General features: G+C 42.5%; 1 protein-coding gene across 1 annotated transcript in view; it reads right to left on the reverse strand.

Annotated features, from left to right (window-relative positions):
- MTMR12 (myotubularin related protein 12) overlaps positions 1–21,032 on the reverse strand; it is a 59,459-nt gene extending 38,427 nt beyond the window's left edge. Inside the window, exon 1 of the mRNA XM_045021516.1 lies at positions 20,802–21,032. Within this exon, the coding sequence (XP_044877451.1) occupies positions 20,802–21,032 (231 nt within the window). The remainder of the gene's footprint in view (positions 1–20,801) is intronic.
- Between the last annotated feature and the right edge of the window lie 310 nt (positions 21,033–21,342).

Consider the following 21,342-nt stretch of genomic DNA (forward strand, 5'->3'; position numbering starts at 1 on the left):
TGTTTTCCTATTAAACTTGGCTTAACTGTCATGTACGTTAGACTGCTGAAGACTATTTAAAAACAACTCTCTGTTTCAAAACTGTATGGCTATGAATGTTAATTTATTCTGTGAAGATTACTTGCAGCTCACTAGCAGGCTGTTGGCAAAATGAGGACCAAAAAAATTATTCACTTAAATCAATGGGAACACCAGGGGATTTTTGAAAGTTTACATCAATCAGTTAACACAAAGTGAAACACTTACAAGAGACTGTCTTTAAAAGAGATCAGCTAGAATCTCTTAAATGTATAGCTGCAGTCCTGTGAAGAGAAGCAGGCAAAACAAGATGGCCTTTTTAGTTAAAGATGATCTACAAAGAAAAAAAATGTCCTTTTTGATCTTTTATAAGGCAACCTGAAAGGTTTTCCCAAAAGAACGTTTTCTGCATTAGAAAGTCAAGTTGCATCTGCTTGAGAAACCTGGTATGAAATGGTAACACATCTGAGTGTGATAACTATTGTTAACAAGTAGTTTAACAGTCTGGTTGATACCTTGATAATTTCAGCTATAAACAGATATAAAATTTGAGAAATTGTTTAGCTGCTAAAGATTTAAGCTTCTCACTCTCTCAATTAAGGAATGAGTTCAAAATACACATCTCAGACATCCAGAACAATATCCTGGAAAATAAGGAAGGACCAGACTTTACATTCCTTACTTTATAAGAAAAAAACAACAAGAAAAGACACTTTCAAACAAGTCAGGCCTTCCTTCTACATCAGGTAGAAAGAGGGCACAAGCTCATTTTTAAGAAACATCTCTGAAGGTCAACTTCAGCAGATATGTTGTATCCTCAAGGGGTCACAAGAGTCTTTACTATTAGTATGCAGAAATTTTACATTAAGGTAAACTGCGTCCCAAGAAGTGACTGTCTCCTTTTCTTTAGCCTTATTCCCTGGCCCAGAACACCTCGAGCCTGACCTCTACGTTAGATTTTTTTTACTGAAAAAGCTGGGAGAGGAATAGAGGCACATTTTTCCAGAGTGCAGGTTATCTTCTTCTGAAAAGCCTGGACAGCATGTGACAATTAAAAATAGATTTATAGTTTTGAATATTAGAATGTTTTAATCTAGTACCTTGTGTATGAATCTACTGCTCCCTTCTCATTTATTTTGGAGCAGATTAGGTACCCTTTTCTCCTTGCCTGATGGCCCTAGGGGAAAAAAAGACATACTCCAACTGTTCCTAGACAAATGGCAACCTCCAACAAGTCATCTTAACCCTTTAAACTCATATTTATCAGTTATAAGTTAATCTTGTTTCAGTCATAGTTCATAGGAACTGATTGAGAAACTATGGATTTGCTGTTTCATCTCAGGTTCTGGATAGTTCCCAGTACAGAAAGATTGCTTGCAGTCTCTGAACCAAAGCAACCCAAAATTCCTTGAATGAAGAATAGCTACTACAGCTGTTATACCAGCAAAAAAACCTCTGGCATTCCATACCAAGCAACCAAAAATCAGCCCGTGCTGCAGGATATCAAATGCAGACATCTTCCCCTTCATTCCAGCTTTAATAGATTTCTCTGTGAAACAGCCTCGGAAGCCTGAACCTCCAGGAACATCAGCTATATTGGGAATAGCATTAGGGCATGTCTACATTAGAAACTTTTTGCGGTGTTTATGTATCTGTTATCTGCAATAACTGTGATGTAAGCAGTGCACACACACTGCACTGTTAAGATGATTAAGGTACTTTTTCCTTGTATCAATGCAGCCACACAGTACAGCAATGTTTCAAAATAAGTACTAGGTATTCTGGTGGGACATCCTGTGGTTTATTGCTCCATCACTTATGCATTCTGGGATTTTTTGACTGCAGTGGCTAGAATTCAGATGAGCCTGTACACACTCCACTCTCCAGATGGCAACGAAGTCCAGGACATACTCCTGATGATTGAGCAGTCATAACAGGTATGTGAATCCCCAGGAGCTGGAACCACAAAGGACAGCACATGGCTGCACGCCAGCTTTTAAATAGGAAAGTGACATCCATTCAGGATAACCCCGGAGAAGTAGCAGGTATACAAGTAAACAAAACAATAATCCAGGTAATGGGCAAAGCTGTATATGATAGAAGTGCAAGGACTTGGCAGATATGCAACAGTTGTTCAGGACGGAGATGTATCCACACCTACTTTGTGATGGGTACTCTCATCCCACTTCCCTGGAAGTGGGTTTTTTAAGTGGATTCAATAACGTACTTTAAAATGCCAGATGACTCACACTAGAAGATTTTGTATGTGGACACAAGTCACTAAAGAAAAATAAGTTAACCCGCAATAAATGTCAAATGTAGACAAGCCCTTAGTCTTGTAGCATATGTATGAGTGCAGTTTCCTCACCTGGAGTACTATGATGCAGAAAAGCATTTATATTTTCACAAAAAATGATAAATGTTTTGAAGATAAAGCCCATGAAGATCAGATTACCTTATCCTAACACTATAGATGTTTGCACTACCTAGTCGGTTGATTAGCTAGAGTTCAGTCAATAAAGCACATCCAATCAAGTGCTGTCCATGAGGACCAATTCCTGTGAGCTCCACTAAGGAAGAGATATTATTCATAATGTACAGTTTGTGAAAATTAACTAGTTCTATAAACTGCAAATTAGATATAGTCTTTATTACATAACTGTTCAGAAGTAAAATCTGAGATCTTTTTGCAAAGCCTAGATAAACTTAGCTTTCCAGCCACACTTATCTTAGCCAAAGTCAGCAAGTGGTGGCAGCCAAGCTATACATAGAATCATAGGACTGGAAGGAACTTCAAGAGGTCATCTAGTCCAGTCCCCTGCAATCATATCATTAAGTATTATCTAGATCATCCCTGACAGGTGTTTGTCTAATTTGCTCTTAAAAGTCTCCAGTGATGGAGATTCCTAGGCAATTTATTCCAGTGCTTAAGTATCCTGACAGTTAGGAATCAAGACATCTACCAATATCCTAAATCCTTTTAATTGGGTTTCAGATATTTTTTGACACACAGCACAAACTACTACTAACCTGCTTACAGGACATAACTGGGATAGATATTACAGCATTGTCATGACTGAAATCATTTCTCTCCAAAAGGAACATAAGAACGGCCATACTGGGTCAGACCAAAGATCCATCCAGTCCAGTATCCTGTCTACTGACAGTGGCCAATGCCAGGTGCCCCAGAGGGAGTAAACCTAACAGGTAATGATCAAGGAGCATGAATGTAGTGCTGGGCAACTACTCCTCTTCCCCAAAAGACCTCACTTGCACAATCCCATTAATATCTACCATATCACTGTTTGGAGATGTAGTGAGATGTCAACAATATGACAAACATATTTAGCTGCATTATTTTCCAAAGGTATAACTAACACCATCACAGGGATGTCACAATGCCTTCCGTGACATCTGGATAAAAGGGCTAACACTAAATCCATGCATAACTGAAGAGATGTTTGTAGGAAGAGGGAAACATTCTGAAGAACTGGTCAAGACACTGACTTCCCTCTCAAAGGTGTCTTCCTCCACTAAAAGCGATATGCAGCCTAGGAGTCTTAGTAACAGGCCTCAATAACCAGGTAGCACCAGTGGCAAAGAGTAACTTCTTTCATCTCCAACTTTCTAGGAAGCATAATTTCCTCCTGGCCAGAGCAATCCATACAGAAGCACTGCAAAGGCTCTAGCTTGTGCAGAGTGCATCTGCCTGCCTCTTCAATAGGTCAGACCACCACGAGTATTTCACTCATGTGTTCCATTCCATTCAGTAATTCTTAGCCCATGGTCTTTGAAGGAGAAGCATCAATGGGGTCAGAAAAAAAAAAGCTATCAACTATCATGAATTGTCAAAACAGCTGTCTCAAAGAAGCACAATGAAGCTTACAAAGGACAAAGTACATGAGTAGAGCCCCGTGGGGATACAAGTTTTGTATCTGCATCTGAGCCGCAAAAATGGTCTGCAGATAGACTGATTTATGGATGTGGCTTTCTGAGAGGTGGTAGCTAGGTTGACGGAAAATTCTTTAGTTGACCTAGCTGCAGCTATACTAGGGGTTGGATCGATCTAACTACGGCGCTAAGGGCACAAAACTTTTTCATAGCTCTAAGCAACACAGCAAAGTCGATCTAATTTTTAAACATAGACTACAAACTGTAATTTAAGAATTAAGAAAGTTTTAAGTCCTTAGGGCTGAAAGTTACATCAGTCTGCATTTGGAAAATTAACATAAATTTAGTTTGAAACAGCTGAGACCTGTCCCTAGTCATCTCAATGTGCATGTTAACTATTAAACCCAATGAATGACTTTAAGGGACAGTCTCAAACAAGGTGCACAACTGTGTATCTAGTTTGCATTCAACAACAGTGTGAGTAAACGGATTAATTGCATGGGTGGAGATTGGGGGGGTGGATAGCCCCCCCGTACCCTCACTGGATATGTTGCAGAAGCAATGCATTGGGAGGGGGATGCCCAGATTTCTCCCTTAGCCCTGCTTCCTCCCTGCGGAGGAATGTAGGACAGGGCTAGTAGTGACACCAGGAGCTCTGTACCCTGCTGGGCGTATGGGGGTGTTCAGGGAGGGGTAGCACCTCTGGTGTAGGGGCATGTCGTGTCCTTCCAGGGCAGCTCGTCCACCTTTGGTCCCCACCTGTCACTCAGCTCTCACCTGTGGCTCCTAGTAGCTGTAGCATGCGCAGCTGCCACACCCCGGGTAACAGCTTCGACAGGCTGGCCAAACCAGGTTGAGGGTAGCCGTCGGGCATAGACCTTCGGTGAGATAGGGCCTTGTCTATCCCGAGCATGTGAAGACAGACTCCGGCGGATTGAGCGGATGAGACCTTTTGGAATAGGACCAACGGTCATGAAGGCGGTTTCTGCAAGCGACGTGGTACGCTAAGAGCACGGCAAGATGCGAAAGACGCCCTGGTCAACCACTGCGCCCAGCCCATCTCCAACTGTCTCGACTTTTGTCCTGCCATTGGAGCAAGATGGAGTCTGGGAAGAGAGAGTGAGGCTGACTATGCGCACCTCTCCCTCACTTTAATCCAATTTATGCGCAAGTCTTGACATCCCGCCAATTCCCGTAAACTTTAAAGTCCTGTGGCGATGGGCAAGCGACGAAGCAGCAGGTGTGGATACACTGGGAGCTGTAGCCACGGACCTGCACACAGGCGGCTCAGGTCTAATGGTCGTCTTCTTGCTGACCGAAGCAACAGCTGGATTCGGCGTCTACCTGAGTGACTGAGCAGCCCTCTTTAGGACCGCACTGCTCACCTCCGTAGTAAGAGGAAGGGGCTAGAAAAGGTGCCCTAAACATTGTTTGCTTCATAGAACCCTCCGCGGCTGGAGGGGACCCCATCTTATGCGGTCGAATAACAAAATTTCAAACAACAAAATGCAAGGTGACACCACTCATTATTGGTACATGGAATGTACGCACGCTTCAAGACAACCCCTCAGCAGATCGACCAGAAAGAAGAACAGCCCTGGTCGCCAGAGATCTCGCAAGATTTAACATCGATATTGCGGCCCTGTGTGAAACTCGTCTAGCCAACGAAGGTCAGCTCACAGAAATAGGAGGTGGTTACACATTCTTCTGGTGTGGACGCAGCAGTGACAAACGTCGTGAATCTGGAGTTGGCTTCGCGGTTAAGAAACATCTTGTCCGCAAACTTGCCAGTCTTCCCAAGGGCGTGAACGATCGACTCATGACACTGCATCTTCCACTACCGAGAGGAAAGCAAGTTATACTAATCAGCGCTTACGCACCCACAATGACGAATTCGGATGAAGTAAAGGACAAGTTTTATGAAGATCTCGATGCCCTACTTTCATCCGTGAAGCGCACCGACAGGCTGATTCTACTTGGCGATTTTAACGCGAGAGTAGGATCCGATCACTCTGCCTGGAATGGCGTCATTGGAAAAAATGGAATCAGCAAATGCAACAGCAATGGCCTACTACTATTGAAGACATGCGTGGCTCATGATCTGATCATCACTAATACCATCTTCCGCCTGCCTACTCGCAAAAAGACGTCCTGGATGCACCCACGCTCCAAGCACTGGCATCTCATTGATTATGTCATCGTGCGGAGGAAAGACAGACAGGATGTAAGGGTGACCAAGGCCATGCCGAGTGCTGACTGTTGGAGACTGATCATAGACTTATCGTCTCTAAATTAAGCCTTCACATCAAGCCAAAGAGACGTCCGCAGGGAAACAAAGCTGTGATGAAAAAGATCAACGTCAGTAAACTGAGGAACCCCAACACAGCAGCTTCACTAGTAGAAGATCTCGACAATCAACTCTCAGAGCTGCAATTAGAGGAAAATGTTGAGAGGAACTGGGAACGCTTCCGAAATATTGTGCACTCTTCTGCACTAAAGGTTCTTGGACCCTCACACAGGAAACAGCAGGACTGGTTTGATGAAAACGACGAAGAGATCAAGGCTTTACTTGCTGAAAAGCACCACCTTCACCATGCTCATCAGAACGACCCGTCGTCAACAGCTAAGAAAAATGCCTTCAACAACATTCGCAGGACCGTACAGAGCAAGCTTCGCAAGAGGCAGGACTCCTGGTTGAGTGCCAAAGCAGATGAAATCCAGAGGTTTGCTGATAGAAACGATGCCAAACGGTTCTACGAAGCCCTTAGATCCTTGTACGGACCTCGGCCTTCAGGGAGTTCCCCTCTACTGGACTTAGATGGTGTAACTCTCATTACTGAGAAGACTCTGATTCTACAGCGTTGGGCTGAGCATTTCCAATCCGTACTGAACCGCCCATCTTCCATCAATAATGAGGCGATTGACAGAATCCACCATCAGAGACTGAAACCCTACAGGCCATCAGTCAGCTGTCCAGTGGCAAGGCCTCAGGATCTGATGCGATTCCAGCGGAAATCTATAAGGATGGTGGTGCAATGCTTGTTGACAAACTCACTCAGCTGTTCCAGTCCTTCTGGAATCAAGGGTCCATTCCTCAGGAATTGAAAGACGCGTCCATCGTACACCTCTACAAGAGGAAAGGAAATCGAAAAGTCTGCGATAATCATAGAGGAATCTCACTGCTTTCTAGCGCAGGTAAGATCCTTGCACGAGTGTTGCTGAATCGCCTGATTGACCACCTGGAACAGGGTCTACTACCCGAGACACAGTGCGGCTTCCGCAAAGAGCGTGGCACTGTGGACATGATCTTCGCAGTCCAACAGCTCCAAGAGAAGTGTCAAGAGCAGAATCGTGAACTGTACACCATCTTCGTGGATCTTACCAAGGCTTTTGACACTGTCAGTCGTGAAGGTCTGTGGTGCATCATGTCGAAGTTTGGGTGCCCTGACAGATTCATCCTGATGGTACGTCAGTTCCACGACGGCATGACAGCTCGTGTTCTGGACGACGGAGAAGCTTCAGAGGCCTTTCCCGTCACAAACGGCATCAAGCAAGGATGTGTGTTGGCACCGACCCTGTTCAGCATAATGTTCTCAGCCATGCTGTCAGACGCCTTTCAGAACAGTTCCTTGGGAATCAGCCTGAGATACAGGACTGATGGGAAACTGTTCAACCTGCATAGACTCCAGGCTGTCACCAAAATAAAGGAGACTGTGTTACGAGACCTCCTTTTTGCTGACGACTGTGCCCTGAATGCTGGATCAGAGCAGGAAATGCAAGCTAGCATGGATAAATTTGCAGCAGCATGCGATAACTTCGGCCTCCTTATCAACATAAAGAAAACCAAAAAGTGATGCACCAGCCAGCTCCGAAAGCCCAACACCAAGAGCCCACCATCATAGTGAAGGGACAAAAGCTGCAAGCAGTGGACCAATTCACATACCTTGGCAGCACCCTTTCTCGCGCAGTGACAATTGACATCGAGGTCAACTGCAGAATCGCCAAGGCAAGTTCTGCATTTGGCGGACTGCTGACCAACGTGTGGAACCGCCGTGGAATAAGCCTTGCTACAAAGCTTAAAGTCTATCGAGCAGTAGTGCTAACTACCCTGATGTATGCCAGTGAGACTTGGACTGTATACAGGAGGCACACTAGGCAACTGAACCATTTCCACATGACTTGCCTCCGCAGACTTCTGAGGATCCGGTGGCAGGATAAGGTGCCAGATACAGAAGTCCTCTCTAGAGCAGGCCTACCGTCAGTTTACACTCTGCTTATGAAAGCCCAGACACGCTGGGTAGGCCATGTTGTAAGGATGCCAGACCACCGCATCCCCAAACAGCTCTTTTATGGTGAGCTGTCTCAAGGAAAGCGATCGCACGGGGGACAAAAGAAGCGATACAAAGACACGCTGAAAGCCTCTCTTAAGTCCCTGGATATTGACATCACCTCCTGGGAAACCCTGGCACAAGACCGATCGACATGGCATACGCTGATCCACCAAGGCTGCCAGACATCTGAAGCCAGAAGGATAACCATAGCACAAGAGAAGCGAGCACTCCGTAAAGCCAGAGCTGTAAATGCTGTAACAGTGGTGCCCACACGTCTGCCCGACATGTGGCAGAACATTCCGTGCCCGTATTGGCCTTACCAGCCACCTGCGGAGGCACTGTGGACAGCTCACAACCTGCTAGATGTCAAGGTCTTCTTCGAATACGATGGACGAACATCATCACCACCACCCTGCTGGGCAGTTTCCCCAACATGGTCCGCATAAGGGGAGGGCAGGAGAGCTGCTCCTGTTGATTCACTGCACAACCCATGTGGGGAAACTGACTAGCAAGCACAGAGTACCTTGAGTTTCTGCTCTCTCCCCCACCCAGCCCCTTAGGCAGGCACAGAGCAATGTTCAGGGGTGGGGGACCAGTGACGCCAGCCAGGTGTGCTCTGTGTAAGGGGAGGGCAGGACAGCAGAGACCAAGGAGAGACAGGCAGCTGAGCTGCTTCCCAAGTGTCTGTGCAGTGTACAGCCCAGTTGAGTTACTCCTAGGGGAATTGGAATTCAGCCTGGGTCAGCTGCTAAGGGGGTGGGGGAAATGGGACTTCCTCTTCCCCTACAGCAGCTGGGGCCAACCCACAGGAAACTCCCTGGTTGGAGGCAGCTCTACCCACACCCCATCCTGCTTCCTGCCCCCATCACTCCTCAGCCTCAGGGGGGAGGGGTCACTGTAGGGCATCTGCCCAACCCACCTGCATCCAGAACCGCCCCCCCCACACACACAGAGCCCCCTGCACCTGAATCCCCATCTCACCAAGCCTCACCCCCTGCATCTAGACCACCCCCACAGAGCACCCCCCTGATCTGGAACCCCCACACACAGCTCCTCTGCACCTGAATCCCCAAGACCCACCTCCTGCATCCAGAACCCCCCTGCCAAGCCCCACCCCTGCACCCAGACCCCCCTGCCAAGTCCCCTCATACCTGAATCCCCACCCAGAGCCACCCCACCAAGTCCCATCCCCCACACTCAGATCCCCCCCACCAATCCCCACATGCTGCCCCCGCAAATACAGAAGTCAGACTATGCCTATGAGTAATTGTATGCATTTGTCACAAACAAAAACTAGATAGAATAGTGGTCCTGAAAATGTGGAATTCCCCAAACAACTACTTTGCTAAGTTTAACTTTAACAATTAGTCAAGAAGATCCTGAGGTATAACAGTAATTTTCTTCAGGAGAAGAAATGTTTATTGGAAAGGATCCATTGAAAATGGGGACTTACAGAAGGGAGAGAATTATGTTCAGACAGGTGTGAATTAGGAAAACATTAAGATTGTTTTGAGATTAAAAGAAAATGAAAGACCTAGTAGCATGTGTTTTGTCCAGAGGAGGCCCTAGTCAGGTTATACACGAGACCTGATACTGAACTTTAAAATTCAAACCATGCAGAGCAAGTGTTTTTGGTTACACTGAACACTCTGGGGACATGTGACCGCATACTGACCTGCCAGAAAGATTGCTTTGAACTACAAGAGAAAGGATTTTACTATGAAAAGTAATCAGACTTTATTTTGGCATTATATTTACAGACTGTGCATTCTATAATGGATTACAAGATCTGGGCAGGGACTGTCTTCACTGTCTCTTGTACAGCACACAATAATACACTGTCTGTGTTTAGTAGTCTAGACATGTTTGCTTCTATTATGATTTTCTTCATGATCAATAGGCTATTCTTTAGTTTAGGGCAACTTGAATTTTGTTCAGAGAACTTTTTGGCTGAACCCAGAAAAAGCAAAAGGGAGATGGACAATGATGTCAGGTCATAAGCACAGAAAAAACAGGATCACAGATAGTCTGGAGAGGGTGTTTGTGTGCCCATGTAGAGAGAACCTACAAGATATCAGGCACAGTTCCAGATTCTTCATATATTCAAAAAGCAAGAATTACATGTAAAGGAAGGAAGGAGAGATGGAAGCAGTAAGAAACAAACCGAAAAACCCCTACATAATATCAGCATCTCCAAAATACAAAAGTCCTAAGAACAAATAGAGGCTCAAGTGAAGTCATCTAAGACAGGGAAATTGAGTCTGGATAGAGTGAGGAGTGGGGGAAAAAGGCAAGTCTCAGCACATCTGAAGGCAGATTTTATATTTACTGAAGTTTTAGGCACTTCTCACTCAAAGAGAAGTGGACAAAGATAACTGATCTAACATATGCTTCAATGACTTAACAAGAAGGTGGAAACCGAGGAGTCTAACTAGGTCACTTAAGACCCATTTAGTTCTCAAGCATGTGACTGCTTTGAACATGTACGCTAGATTAAAAAAAAGGGCTGTCAAAACTCCCACAATTTCTTATTTGTACATGGCAGTGGATATTCTAGACTACAAAAACTATGAAAATGAGTTGTGTTAGGAGTGAATGAGCATTCATCTGTAATTAATACTATAGTACATGCAAGATCATTAAAGCAATGTAAAGTGTACAACCCTTAAGTCAGACATTCCAAAGCTAAAGTTATTCTGGAAATGTTAATTGTCATAATGCTCATATATAGTATTTTCAATGCCTTCCCTTGTCAAATGCAAGCCTTAAGTCATAGTATATTACTTATCAAGGTATATGGAATGCACCATGAAGAAAAAAAGAAACAGACTATGCAATGTTGCTAATCAAACATGACAGGATGGAACTCTTGCTATCATCTTATTTCAACTCTTAGTTTTACAACATTATTACTGTTTTTGCTTTTAGTTTCCTGTGAGTTTAAAAACAGAATTTGTCACTAGTCTGCTTGCAAAGCTTTTGAACTCTACAATGCATTCAACTTACAGCACACAGGTGCGTATCTATATATAATTCAAACAGTCACATCACAAATCAAAGCCAATTTCTCAAACCAAGTAAATTCTTACTTAAGACCAATGCCTTATGTGCATGTCATATTAACAATTTACTAGTTTAACAAACAAAGATCTATTAAAAATGCTTAGCAACCTTAACCATTATTAAAGCTATCAAATGTCTGTTATAGATATAACCTATCGGATTTTTCACAGATTACTACTATTGGTAAATTTATTTATTTCACTCTGGAAAGTGTTAGGTCTCCTAATTTGAATAAAATAATAAAATATGAATTTCAGCTGTACATGTGCATTTCAGATTCTTCCTTTGTCTTGCAAGGCCTAACCAAAAACTAGACAAACCAAATTTGAGCTTTTTAAGTCTTGCTTTGAGAAAAGCAGGACCTAAAAGGAGGTACTGATAAATTACAGCATGTATGCACTTAATCTTCAATTGTTTTGTGACACTATTAGGCACAAATCTGGATTAAGGACTTCATGTACAATAGAGCCCCAGAGTTATGAACTGACTGGTCAACCACATACTTCATTTGGAACCGGAAATAAGCAAATAGCAGAGACACACACACACACACGCACACGCCAAAAAAAAAGCACGCAAATACAGTACATAACTGTGTTAAATGTAAACTACTAAAAAATAAAGGGAAAGTTTAAAAAAAAGATTTGACAAGGTAAGAAAACGGTTTTTGTGCTTGTTTCATTTAAATTAAGATGGTTAAAAGGAGCATTTTTCTTCTGCATAATACAGCTTTGAAACTTTACTAAGTCAATGTTCAGTTGTAAGCTTCTGAAAGAACAACCATAATGTTTTGTTCAGAGTTACGAACATTTCAGAGTTACAAACAACTTCTATTCCTGAGGTGTTTGAAACTATGAGGTTCTACCGTAAGTAAAACTGTTAAACACATTTAAACTATGCAATGTTGTTGTAGCCCAGGTAGAGATAAACAACCTAAAAGATATCAGGTCACCTGAAGAAGAGCTCTGTGTAAGCTCGAAAGCTTCTCTCTCTCTCTCACCAACAGAAGTTGGTCCAATAAAAGATATTACCTCACCCACCTTGTCTCTCTGAACACATTTGAACTGATGCAATCAAAAAGCATAGATTATTTTAATGAAACTGGATCAAGCAAGCCTAAAATCTGCATAGCTTAAATTTGAAGAACTATTCTCTCTAGTGTTAAGTTATAAATCTCTATTATTGATTTACATATAGTGACAAATTGCAGTGGGGGAGAGTGTGGTGCTAGAGTCTAATGATAGTCTTCAATACATGTTTACTAAACGCAAGTTATGAGACTTGAGTATTACCTAATATTTCCATGACTTATTCAGACTGTTGCTGAGCAATATAGGAAGTGCTTTAACAAACAAATTGTAAACTATACACATATTCCAACCCAAGAGTAAAGGTGGCCAGCAGGCTACCACTATTGTGAAAATGCAGAATACTTCAGTGCTGCAAAAACGAGGTCTCTGCTGTAAAAAGATCAGTTTAAAGAGAATTGCACTAAGATTAGACTTGCTTTGAATTTCAGATTTTCTTCTATACCTATCAATGCAGGGCTGAACTGATAGCTTTCTTAATCATATTCCTTTCATTTAAATTTTAATTTGGACTCTTTGGATAGAAAATAGGTCTTGGTGACAGTGTATTTGCAGTTGCTTTTATTATTCACATTTAACATTTGAAGACCATTTCAAGAACACACCTACCCTTGGCTTGATAGCAGTTGGTAACACTTGCACTTTAGAGGAACAATTTACGGTATTTAGTTATAACATTTTCATGTATCCTGCCTCTAGTGCTTTTGTCCTACCTCTTTTCCCAGTTCACTCCATTATTCACTATCTTGTCAGATCATGGTGTATATTTCCCTGTATGGTTTCCTTGCCTGCTCCATCTTTTTATGCTTTCCTCTTTTCCTGCATCGTTATTTAGCTCTTCTTGCTTCTTCAACTCTTCTCTCAAGCCACACTAGCCCACATTTCTCACTGTTTCCTCTGTTTCTAACCCTAACTCATTCTCAACCTCCTGCAACAACCTTCATGCCAGTACATATAGTAAGTGCTCCAGCCCATATTTCTTGCCCTCATCCTATCCTGTAAGAACAGTGACAGATGGCTTTTGAGAGATCTTACATGAGACATCACTATAGACATCTGAACACAAAGAAATGTACCCTGTGTAAGAGGGAGCACCATAACTGATCAGGATTATGGATTTGCTGTAATGGGGCCTGACAAATACAAGAAAATCATCCATACAGCAGAGAGTCCCAAAGTGGACTCAGAATTGTAGAAGCCAGGGTCATAGTATCTGGAATACAGCCTTCCTGCTATACTTCAACTTCCAACAATATTCCATGAGGGACACAGACCTTTTCCTATAGATGAGAACTAGGATTCCTTTCCTTCCCAATACTGCTTAGCAGGATGGATAAAAATTTTATATCAAAAATAAAATTTGAAATGGACAACCTATATTAAGGCCTAACTGTATTATAATCTATTAAAATCATTAAATGAAAACCAAAAATTAGAACAGTACATGTTTGCTGCTAAGTTTTAAAGAAAGTCAAACCACTGAACTGATGGAAGTCACTAGCTAAACACTTGGAACCAGAGTTTGTTCAAATACTAAAATCAGCATTTGATAGCTATAGCCTCTTCCACAGGTGCAGAGAGAATATTTTCCTTTCAGTTTATTCAATTACTTCACTTCAGTGACTAGTTCATTCAAAGTTAAGAAACCAACTGGGAGTTAAAAAAGCAGGAAAGCTTGTTTATACAAAAAGTAAAACCAAATTTAGTGTAAAGGGTATATTTAGTTGCAAGCAACATATTTTAACGGTTGCCAAATGAAAAAGTCAACCCTTCTTTAGAAAAATAACTAAAATACAAATGCAAAACATGATTAAAACTGATTTAAATCAATCCACCCCAGTGCAGAGGAATTTTCATGGCTCCCAGTTAGATTAGGGATGACACTTGTGCAAAGTCACCAATGTACTTGATGCTGTTATAAAGTACAAATTTCACAGAGAAAGGACTAATCTAAAAGACAGAATTTATTTGGTGGCCTAGAGAAAAGGGCTAACTTGTAGTTTTTTCCATTTATTACAACCTAAGTGTCCCAAAAGTGAGTGAGGTTTTTAGGAGTGATATAAAAGAGGATGGTGTCTTGGCAAAAATCAGATGTAGAGGACATTTCATGCACAAGGGATAACATGGTAAAAGCATTTTGACTTATGATGAGACCCTGGAGAAGCAGTTTAAACTAATTTTAAAGACCAATACCTTTGGCTTTGAACTGACAGTGGGTTTGTAACTGAAGTTCCACTTGAAGAAAAATAGGATTTGGGTTGTTTGCCAGTAGTGGTTTAACATCTCAAACACTTGAAACAATGAGAGAAAAATGGACGTACAGTAGAACCTCAGAGTTACAAACACCTATGGAATGGAGGTTATTCGTAACTCTGAAATGATCATAACTCTAAACAAAATGTTATGGTTATCCTTTCAAAAGTTTACAACTGAACATTGACTTAATACAGCTTTGAAACTTTAATATGCAGAAGAAAAATGCTGCTTTTAATCATCTTAATTTAAATGAAACACACAGTTTCCTCACCATGTCAAAAATTGTTAGTAGTTTACTTTTAACACTGTACTGTATTTGCCTTTTTTGGGGGGGGGGGGGGGGGAGAAGAGGGTGTCTCTGCTGCCTGATTGCAGACTTCTGGTTCCAAATGAGGTGTGTGGTTGACCAACCAGTTTGTAACTCTGAGGTTCTGCTGTATAGATGTGAAATATATAACTGTGAAGAAAAAAAAGCTTCAAATTAATCTACATTTACAATAAGAACATAAACCTAAGAACGGCCATACTGGGTCAGATCAGTGGTCCATCTAGAGCATATCCTGTCTTCTGACAGTGGCCAATCCCAGAAGCTTCAGGGGGAAATGAACAGAACAGACAATCATCTAGTGATCCATCCCTCGTCGCCCATTTCCAGCTTCTGGAAAACATAGGCTAGGAATGCTCAGAGTATAGAGTTGTATCCCTGACCATTCTGGCCAATAGTCATTGATGGACCAATCCTTCATTAACTTATCTTTTTTTTTTTTTTAAACCCTGTTATAGTTTTGGCCTTCACAAAATCCCCTGCCAACAATTTACACAAATTGACTGTGTGTTTGTGAAGCAATACTTCCCTGTGTTTGTTCCCTGCTGCTTCTTAATTTAATTGAGTGATCCATGGTTCTTGTGTTATGTGAGGGAGTAAATAAACACTTCTTCTTTATTCACTTTCTCCATGTCAGTCAAGATTTTATAAAATATAACCGCTCTTAGTTGTCTCTCTTTCAAGCTGAAAAGTCTCAGGCTTTTTAATCTCTCTTCACACGGAAGCAGTTTCATACTCTTAATAATTGTATTGCCTCTCTCTGTTCCTTTTTCAATTCTAATTATTATTATTATTATTTTAAGATGGGGTGACCAGGACTGCATGCAGTATTCAAGGTATGGGCATACCATGGATTTATATAGAGGCAATCTGATATTTTTGGTTTTATTATCAATCCCTTACCTAATAGGTCCTAACATTGTTTGCTTTTTGGACTGACACTGTACATTGACAGGTTTCAGAGTAGCAGCCGTGTTAGTCTGTATCCGCAAAAAGAACAGGAGTACTTGTGGCACCTTAAAGACTAACACATTTATTTTAGCATGAGCTTTCGTGAGCTGCAGCTCACGAAAGCTCATGCTAAAATAAATGTGTTAGTCTTTAAGGTGCCACAAGTACTCCTGTTCTTTTTACTGTACATTGAGTGATGTTTTCAGAGAACTATTCAGAATGGCTCCAAGATCTCTTTCTTGAGTGGTAAATTAGATCCCATAATTTTGTATGTATCATTTGGATTATGTTTTTCAATATGGATTACATTGCATTTATCAACATTGAATTTCATCTGCCATTTTGTTGCCCAGTAACCCAGTTTTGTAAGGTTCATTTGTAAGTCTTCAGAGTCTGCTTTGTACTTAATTATCTTGAGTATTTTGTATCATCTGCAAATTCTGCCACCTGTTTACCCCTTTTTCCAGATCATTTATGAATATGTTGAACAGCATTGGTCCAAGTACAGATCCCTGGGGCAAACCACTACTTTCCTTTCTCCATTCTGAAAACCACTTATTCCTATGCTTTGTTTTCTGTCTTTTAACCAGTTACTGATCCATGAGAGGACCTTCCCTCTTACCGCATGACTGCTTACTTTGTTTAAGAGCCTTTGGTGAGGGATCTTCTCAAAGACTTTTTGAAAGGCTAAGTACATTATATCCACTGGATTATCCTTGTCCACATGTTTGTTGACACCCCTCCCCACAAGAACTCTAACAGATTGGTGAGGCATGATTTCCCTTTACAAAAGCCATGTTTACTCTTCTTCAACAAATCATGTTCATCTGTGTGTCTGATCATTCTGTTCTTTATTATAGTTTCAATAGGCAAATATACCTATTCTAGGATTGGAGGTGTCAAGACATTGAATTTTGCACACTTCTATTCATCCATGCTTCCAGAGAGTTAGCCAATTCTGTTTGGGGCGGAAGTGTGTCATTAAGGACCAGATCTTAGACTGCTGACATTAAACAGACAATTGATCAACCTTTGCTCCCATCTAGCAAAGGATGACTGGGCTATATTTAGTCAGACTCAAAGCTCAGCTTTTCCAGAGATTCTGGGAAAAGTAGCAGCAGCAGTTGTTATTCTCATCTATTTTAACAAATGGCAACAGGAATAAAATATGACCATGAAAATCCTCAGTTGAAGGGTAACATGAACAAGATTTAATTTTCCCTCTTGTTTTGATATTCCAAAATAATAAGAGAACCCTAAATGGCAGTTTAAACATAAAACAAACAAAATAAAATATTATGTTAAAAACTGACAGTATTCACCAGATATTAACCCAGATTAGTCCATTTGTGGGTCCAAACAAGTTGGGAGCCTGGTCAAAGTCAGCTTTGTACCATCGCTGTGGCTGCTGCATTCTTCATAACATCAGGGCTGCTCTAATCAATACAAAGCAGTGCACAGTCTTAAGCAGCCATTCTGGCAGCCAGAGAGAGAGGACATATGTTTCCTAATCATTTCCCTTTCCTCTGGTTGGAAGCTACAAGAATGTTGGTTGTCAGGCAGCAAAAACAACTGTATGACACCGGAGGATTATCTTTATGAAAGGATAACTCCCAGCTGGCCAAATCCACCTGGTTTCCAGGACCTTTACACTAGTGGAGTGATACAAAAACTGGAATGAATGATCTGGCTTTGTTTATAAGCAACTTCTGTAACTTCCTTCACTGCCTATTTTTCCCTCACTTTAGCTATCTTCACCCATTTCATCAAATGTCCTTTAATGCTGAAAACTGTCATAATGCCTCGTCATGCAAGAGAAACTCCTACCCGCACCTCAATCAAATCCTCAGGGGAGACACCTTCTCTTCTTGTATATTTGAAAAACCACCTAGCATACCCTGAATACTACCACAGACAAGTAATTACTAGAACAACATATTCAGGTCAGGAAGTCTAACTCCATGTATGGATTTAGTCTAGATCAGTGTTTCTCAATGACCGGTCCATGGACCAGCTTTGGTCCCTGAGATCTCCCTGACACAGTTTAGGAAGGCAGCAAGCTAGATTCTGGTATCAAAAAGGTTGAGAAACACTGGTCTAGATGATCCAGGAAGTATATTAATCATCCATACAGTTCTTCAACAGGAAAGACAATAATGAAGTATCTATCTTACAGGCAGTGCCAAACAAATTGTAGTAGGTCATTAGGACTGAACAATAGTCATGTAACAAGTAGCTTACAAATGAAGTGATTGAGCTTCTAGCAAAAACAGGTAATTGGTAAGGTCAGCTAGACACTGTGCCTCTTAAAATACCAGAGGAATTACAGACTACTCTGTTTTACTTCCAAATCTGTCAGATTAGCTGACAAAATACACGTAACACCGTAAAACAGATCAAGATATTATATGTTGAGATTAGCGAGGCTTCTTTAAAAAAATGCATATCTTCCTATCACTTTGAGTTGACAAGACAGTGGATAAAAAAATTATTTGTCCTTTGAAGAGGATACAAAGGAAACTAGGTATCGATGAACTGAAAAAAAGAAAAGCCAAAATTCTGTCATGATTTAGACACTGATTAGGCAGACAAAACTTAAAGCAAGGGAGGCTAATTTTAGTACACCTCTACCTCAATACAATGCTGTCCTCAGGAGCCAAAAAATCTTACAGCGTTATAGGTGAAACTGCGTTATAGCGAACTTGCTTTGATCCACCGGAGTGTGCAGCCCTGCCCCGCCCAGAGCGCTACTTTACCACATTATATCCGAATTCATATTATATCTAGTTGCTTTATATTGGGGTAGAGGTGTATAATAATGAGGTTAAATAGTGCTATACCCAAGGGTCTGTGCTAGGCCCAGTGATGATATATTTGTTAATTATCCAGAAGAGGAATAAACAGTGAGGTGACAAAATATGATATTGACAATACTATTTAGGTTAATCAAATTCAAAGTGATTTAAAGCTGGGCAACTGGGCAAAACAGTAACAGATTAAACTTAGTGTAGATAGGTGAAGGGTAAAGTACATTGGAAGAAACAATTTGAAGCATTTGCACACATACAATTTCTAAAGTAACTAACTGCTCAGGAGAAAAACCCAGGCCTCATTGTGGACAGCTCAAAGAAAAAGTTTGTTCAATACAGAAAAGCAATTAAAAGCAAAAGAAAACACTAGAATGTATACAAGAATGGAATAGAAAATGGAAATATGCCATTTTACAAGTTGATTGTATACATTTACCTTAAGCATGACATTTGGTTTATATTACCTGATCAATTACGCCACAGAAAAGTTTAAAAATGTAGCTTAAAAAGTTTGAATTAACACACTAAAGTATCAGACACTGAAGGCTACGCACATTTGTTGGTCAGGTTATCTTATTTAGTTAGCAGCATTAATTTCCGTAAAATGCTTCCCCTTGTTCTGAAAGTAGAACTTATCTTTACGGAACCAGATTTGTACATTAAACCACAATTCTCCAATACTAGTTGTAAGTATTTGGTCAGCTATGACAGTGGATTTTGTTTATATGAGCTATAGTTTTGGTTTTCAGAACTCTAACAATTTCTATTTCAAACTTTGTTTTAAACATACGATTAGTACTGGAGCTGAATGAAACTGAAAAACAAGAATAACCAGTACAGTGCTGACCTCAAGGGCAAGTTCAAGTATCTATCAACTTTAATTCCTTTCAGAGTAGCAGCCGTGTTAGTCTGTATCAGCAAAAGGAACAGGAGTACTTGTGGCACCTTAGAGACTAACAAATTTATTTGAGCATAAGCTTTCGTGGGCTATAACCCACTTCATCGGATGCATAGAATGGAACATACAGTAAGAAGATATGCACGTATAAATATCTTCTAAGAAGATATGCATGTATAAATATCTTCTTACTGCATGTTCCATTCTATGCAACCGATGAAGTGGGCTGTAGCCCACGAAAGCTTATGCTCAAATAAATTTGTTAGTCTCTAAGGTGCCACATGTATTCCTGTTCTTTTTAATTCCTTTTGCAGTTTGGCTTGAAAAAGTAGAACAGTATCATTATCCTCTCCAAACAGCCTAATGGACAAACTAGTTGCCTGTCTTGTTTAGTTTACAAAAGACATGCTGATGTTACAGTACCTAACTGTAGATGTTACAGTATCTAACAACTACTTGAGTGTGCGAGCTGCACGCTGATGCCCCTTTACACTCTGGTTTTGGGAGACAGGAATATAGCTCTCTGGCTGTTCTCACATCTGTTGGCAGATGTGGGAGTGCAGTAGTTTGGGCAAAGTTCAGATTGGTCCTGTGACCCTGTGCCTGTGTGTGGGCCAACTTTGGTATGGCTACAGTGCCTGTCACAATACAGATAAAGGCACATCTCCCAGTACCCGATTCCACTTGGCACAGCTCCACCACCACTAAGCCCCTCACTAGGGTGACCAGATGTCCCGATTTTATAGGGACAGTCCCGATTTTGGGGTCTTTTTCTAATATAGGCTCCTATTACCCCCCACCCTCTGTCCCGACTTTTCACATTTGCTGTCTGCTCACCCTGAGCTCATCACCGGTATGTCTACTCCGCAGCCGGGAGCGAGCCTCCTGGCCCGGCTAACACGCTGAAAGTAGCAGCTGCCACCCTCGGACTCTCAAGCCCACCGGCCCTCCTGGGTCTGGGTCGGGGGTCCGGCCTCGGGCGCTGAAGCAGCAATAGCCACGTTGCTATTTTTAGCAAGCTAGCTCGAGCCCACCCAGCCCCACACCCAGCTCCCCCGGCGCGCCCAGCCCCCACACCCAGCTCCCGGGCCTCTGCTCCGCCCCACCTCGCCCCCGCCCAGCCGGTGCCCTGCGCCGCGCCCGACTCCCCCAGCCCACCGCCCCCCTCACCTCCGGGCTGACGTAGGACACGAAGGAAGGCTTGGCGGGCTTGGCCCCGCTGCCGCCGGCCCCTTTCCCCAACATGGCTCCGGGCGCTTCCCGCCCGCCCCAGCTCCCCGCGGCGGTGCCGGCCAGCGGGCACGACGGCGGCAGCGGCACCAGCTCCTCCCAAGACTCCTCGTCAGGCTCCTCAGGCTGCAGCGCCGCCCGCCTGCGGCTCACGTAGTTAACCCCTCCCATGGCGGCTGCCGCCCCAGCCCGACATCACCCCTCCCGCTCTCGACACCGGCCCTTTCTTGGAAACCGCCGCGCAGCGTCCCGCTTCACTGTTGGACCCTGCTCGCTGTCAATCAAAGTCAGCCCCGCCTTAACAGCCAAATCCCCTGCTCGGATTGGCTAACATGGGGAGAGGTCGGAGCTCACTACTGGGTCCTAGTGCCGGCCATGTGTGAACAGCAAGACGGATACAGCTTCTGCCGACAAATCAGTGGAGCTTCCTTGAGCGCTCCGCTGATTGGCCGATGGAGCTGCCCGCTCTGGGCTAGTCGCG

The sequence above is a fragment of the Mauremys mutica genome, chromosome 6 (assembly GCF_020497125.1).
Source record: "Mauremys mutica isolate MM-2020 ecotype Southern chromosome 6, ASM2049712v1, whole genome shotgun sequence".
Lineage (NCBI taxonomy): Eukaryota > Metazoa > Chordata > Testudines > Geoemydidae > Mauremys > Mauremys mutica.